At 36.4% G+C, this 5,652-nt stretch overlaps 1 protein-coding gene across 1 annotated transcript; it reads right to left on the bottom strand.

The window, feature by feature from the left end:
* Positions 1-1,666: 1,666 nt before the first annotated feature.
* On the bottom strand, positions 1,667-2,620 carry LOC101414617 (olfactory receptor 13C3-like). The gene has a single exon (XM_004471645.4). It carries the CDS (start codon positions 2,618-2,620, stop codon positions 1,667-1,669), a length of 954 nt encoding a protein of 317 aa, XP_004471702.2.
* Between the last annotated feature and the right edge of the window lie 3,032 nt (positions 2,621-5,652).

Here is a 5,652-nt window from a genome sequence, read left to right as displayed (position 1 = left end):
TCCCTTATATTTTTTATGTAACATTTATGCAATCAAAGTATCTTTAAAATTTTTTTAAATATATTAAAAAAAGAAAGATGTAGAAATATAAAAAAGGAATGTTCGTATAAACCTTTGGTATTGGAATGAAGTTGGATATATCAGTATAAACTCTTGCTTTTAAATGTATATATATATGTGTGTGTGTTTTGAGTGGATATGAAAATTTTCATATATATATTCAAATAAGTATGCGTGTATGTTTCTGTGTACATTTATTTCACAATAATGATTGCTTGAGAGGGCCTAGAAAGAATGATACCTTGGGAGCAACGAGCATACCTTGGGCTCAGGTCTTGGTTTTAGATATACAATGCAATAAAAAAAAAAAAAAAAAAAAGCAAGGCTTCTTAGAGATACGACTGATCCCAGGGCTTGAGATAGGAAAGGACTAGATGAGCTTGCACCAAAAAGTAAGGAAGTGATCCAGAATCATGGGAATCTGCCAAAAGGAAACTGAATATAGATTAAAGATGCTATTGAGAAAACCTGGAAGAAATTGGGCATTAAAATTGAAATTTTAATAATGCAGTATAAACTATTGAATGAATAAGAACATGTGTATCCAAATTAATTTAATCAAAGTGAAGGATAAAAAAGTAAGGTAGATGAGGAAGTCCTTCCTTAAAGAAAAATGGCAATGAATGAAAGAAAGAGTGCTAGAGGTAGATAATAGAAAATCATCATATGAAACCTAAGAATAAGAATTGATTAAGGTAAGAAACATCAATGACTACTAAAACTGATGGATAAATGTGTGCTGTTAGAGCATTTACATAGTGTCAAAGTATCTTCCCACAAGATGTTTATTAAATAAAAATGAAAAAAAAGTAATTTTAGAGTGTCAATATACTGGCAGATAATATTTTAACAAAATGATCAAGATTAGTATCTTCAATAATGATGCAAATCAGTATCAATTGCCTCTTGATGGAAGGCACTGAAGGAGAAAAAAAATTTTTTGTCATTCTTGGTCAAGAAAGAAAAAAAAAGCATAACCTGAATTGAATCATGAGAAAATATGTGACAAACCCAAATGGAGGAACAGTCTAAAAACTGTATGCCCTCCAACATGTTTAGATCATGAAAAATAGTCTCAGGAACAATTACAGTATAAAGGTATAAATGAGATGAAAGAAAAATGAAAATTCATATTCTGATCAAACACAGACACACACAGACATGTACACAATAGAATTTCCATTTTTAAGAAGCACACCTAGGGTAGAAAAGACATAATATTTCTATTTTCCACTTAAAAAGTATGTAATACCATTGAAGGAGTTTGTGGTAGAGCAGAAATTCTATCTCTACCTGTCCATATATGAATTGTATGTGTGGCTTTTTCCCAATATATTGCCATATAGTACACCAAGATAGTCATTCCAGATATAACCAAAGATAAGATTCTAAAAGAATTCACTGTCTCTGAAATCTGGATCAGAACATATTGCAAGCAGAGTTGATAGTACACTATAGCTTTCAGAGATTCTAAGTATACAAATTAAGTGAAGGTAAAGGATAACATTTCTTTCTAATTATGGTTTCCACAAGGAAGTCCCTCATTGATTTTGCCAATAAGGTTAGTTTTCTGTTATTACATGAAGATTTACATTTCCTGAGTTTCTTATTGGATGGATTTGCAGGTCAACAGATACTGCACAGCAGCTTTTACATCCTTGTTCCTCAGGCTATAGATTATAGGATTTAGCATGGGGGTCATTGCCCCATAAAAGAGGAACATGAGCTTGTCTGACGTTTGAAATTTGTCTTCCCCAGGCTGGTCTTGAGACATGGGCTTTGCATACATAAAGAAAATGGTACCATAAAATATGATTACCACAGTCAGATGTGAAGAGCATGTGGAAAAGGCCTTGCGCCTCCCTGTGGCTGATTTCATTCTCAAGATTGTGTAGAGGATAAAAATATAGGAGAAGAAGATGACCAGCAGTGGAAGAACCAAGAAGATCATGTTGGACACCAGCATGGTGATAACATTCAGGGATATGTCAGCACAAGCTAACTTGAGGACTGCTAAGATTTCACATCCAAAATGATTGATAACATTATTCCCACAAAAAGGCAACCGCATGGCAAGAGCCGTGTGTAGAATCGAGTTGATTCCACCAGAGAACCATGATGTAGAAGCCATCAGAACATACACCACCTTGTTCATGATGACAGGGTACCTCAAAGGGTTACAGATGGCCACATAGCGGTCAAAAGCCATCATGCCAAGGAGCAAACACTCTGTTGACCCCATGGCAAACACAAGGAACATCTGCACTGCACATGCATAGAAGGAAATACTTCTTTTCTGTGATATGATGGGCACCAGTGTTGATGGGATGGAAGCAGATGTATAGCAGATATCCAGGAAAGAGAGGTTGCCCAGGAAGAAATACATCGGGGTATGAAGACGGGCATCAAAGATGCTGGCTATGATGAGGACACCATTGCCAAGTACAACCACTAGATACATCACTAGAATCAGAGCAAAGAAAATGATTTCAACTTTTGGATGGCCAAAAAGGCCCAGAAGAAAAAACTCTGACACAAATGTCTGGTTATACTTATCCATGTCATCTGCTTTCAGAATGTCAGAGGAAGACATAACCTAAAATATATTCAGTGTCTACAACAAAAAAAAAGTTGCAAATTACCTGAGAAATCTTTTTCTAGGATGGAATAGATGGAGTGTTTGTTTGAAGTTCTGATATTCAGGTACCCTCAATAATACCCCTATATTACAATGAAACTGGGAATGCTGAATGTGCCTATGCCCCATAGGTAACATGAGATGATCTAGCTACGATCAGACATAGACCAGAAATAACCTCTCCTGCTGAGGACACTTTTATGATTTGAAGATCATAAAAATCTATAGATTATTGAAAATTTCCAACTAGACTTCTTCATTTCATCAGGCCCAGGATGCAAGTGATGGTAATGACGAAATTCAACTCAGCAAGGAATAGAGTTTTGATTCATTGATTAAAATCCATGGTCAAAATTTCAAGGCAACTCTGATTTTGGTGCACATTTCTTTCTATGCCTGCCTTCATACCATATTCCAGTCAGTTTCATTGTGCACACTACATATATTTAATCATAATAAAATGAATTACATGCATTGCTATTTAACATCTTATCAAGCCAAAGTAAGTTGTTGAACTCCTAATGATGTTCACTCTTTATAGCTTCTTTGCTTGTTCTTATGACAAGACAACTTGATGGAAAAGTTCTGCATGGATATGATGGAGAATCATAGTAGAACTTTACAGTCTCTTTGCTTGACATATTTTTTTAACTTGATAGTTTATCTTGATAATTTTCTTATTTAAGCCAACCTGTAAAAAAGTATGTTTAAATATAATATGTTTGCATATATGTTTGTTTGTGAGCCTGTGGGTGTATACCACTGCATGCTTAACAAATAATCATTATTTAGATTATCTTATTTTTCTCAATCTTGAGAGAACTTAAAGAAGGTTACAAAACTAGTCAATAGTAAATAGAGCTTGAAGCTCAGCTCTTTTTTTTTCTTTTTGGTCTTTTTTTTTTCAATTTCTTTTTTTTAATTATTTACTTAATTTTTTTTATTACATTCAGAAAATATGAGGTCCCCATATACCCTCCACACCCCTCCCCCCATAACAACAATCTCCTTCATCATCATAGACATTCATTGCATTTGGTGAATACATCTCTGAGCACTGCTGCACCTCATGGTCAATAGTCCACATCATAGCCCTCACTCTGCCCCATTCCACCCAGTGAGCCATGGGAGAATACACAATGTCCAGTAACTGACCCTGCAGCACCACCCAGGACAACTCCAAGTCCTGAAAATGCACCCACATTTCATCTCTTCCTCCCATTCCCTACACCCAGCAGCCATCATGGCCACTTTCTCCACACCAATGCTACATTTTCTTCAATTACTAATCACAATAGTTCATGAATAGAATATCAGTAAGTCCACCCTAATCCATACTCTATTCCTCCATCCTGTGGACCCTGGCATGGTTGTGTCCACTACACATCTATATCAAAAGGGGGCTTAGATTCCACATGGATGCTGGATGTAATCCTCCTGCTTTCAGTTGTAGGCATTCTTGACTCCCTGGTGTGGTGGTTGACCTTCTTCACCTCCATGTTAGCTGAGTGGGGTAGGTCCAATAAACCAGAGTATAGGAGCTGAAGTCTGTTGAGGCTCAGGGCCTGGCTATCACATGGTCGGTCCAGAGATTCAGGTCCCCTGGGTATATATTAAACCCCAGCACCAACTACAGTTCCGGTAAAAGTAACAGGAGAGGCTTGTGAACAAAGATCATATCTGAGTCCAGTTCCATCACACAGAAACACAAACTCCAAAGTAGGGCCAACTGACATGGCACCGAACTCCATCTGCCATGACCATATAACCTGTGGGTCTCTGTAGACCTCAGAAGAACCAATACCTGGGGTTGTATCTACTTTATCTGCTCAGCCCTTTGACACCACCTCTAGTTCACTGCTTCACTAATTTTAACATGCAAAATAATTGTTCAACTGCAGATTATGCTTTAGTGTTCAGGGCAGGCCCTGAGAATCTGCATTCCCATAAGCTCCCAAATGGTACTGACACAATTGGTGAGGAATAACACTGACTATAAAGCTTTCATCTATACTGTCAGCAAGCTATCCAGGTATTTCTGATCTAGTGAGATTTTGTTTTGTCTTACTGAGTAGATTGGCTTATTGACCTGGAAAATTATAAAAACATTTTTTTGTGTGTTTTACAGTAAACTTCAGTCAAACCATTTTGCTAAATATTCTTAAGAAAATAATATTGTTGAAAAACGCAATTTAAAAAAAAGTAGGGTAACTTAGGCTGGGTTCTAAAATATTTTTAGAACATTCCTAGTAGGCTACTTGAGCCCAGTCACATTCCAAGCACAGGAAGAAAATGAAACCAATAATCTAAGGTACCAGTCATTATAATGTTCATAATCAGTCATGTACGAAACTCCAGTTAAAAATACAATATAAATATAATTACATTGTGTAGTTTAGATGATAATTATGAGTTTTCCTGGAAAGAAGTTTATGAGTAATTAATCACTTAAGGGGTAATTTAGGAAGAGTTTCAGACTCAGGCCAGACCTGGAAGTATGGAAATTAGAGATGTGTGGAAGAGAAGACAGAACAGGGGTAACTTAGAAGACAAAACAGGTTGAGTAAAGTTTAGAAGTAATCAGATGGCAGTGCCTCCTTTTTGAAAAAGGGAATTTCTGTGCAGGAATGGTGCTAAACAAATCTGACATAGAGATTGTGATTAGAGTACATAAAGGCTCAAAATCTGAAAGACAAATGAACACCTCTTTTGCTCAGGAAAAGTCTCATTAGACCAAGCAGGGCTGAGGGCTCAGAACCTGTGACTTTAACTTGCACCCAACTTGACTCATACAACATGATTCTATGAGGTTTTTGAGCAGAAACATGACACAAGGATGAAGATATTTAGAGTATAGCAGTTGTCATTAATTACTGACTGGGTGTGGAAATTGATCTTTCCATAATTACCATCAGATATGAAGTTGGTGAAAATCATAAGTTATTCCTCATGTG

This window comes from Dasypus novemcinctus, chromosome 8 (assembly GCF_030445035.2).
Source record: "Dasypus novemcinctus isolate mDasNov1 chromosome 8, mDasNov1.1.hap2, whole genome shotgun sequence".
In the NCBI taxonomy this organism is placed as follows: Eukaryota; Metazoa; Chordata; class Mammalia; order Cingulata; family Dasypodidae; genus Dasypus; species Dasypus novemcinctus.
This window is presented reverse-complemented; position numbering and strand designations above follow the sequence as displayed.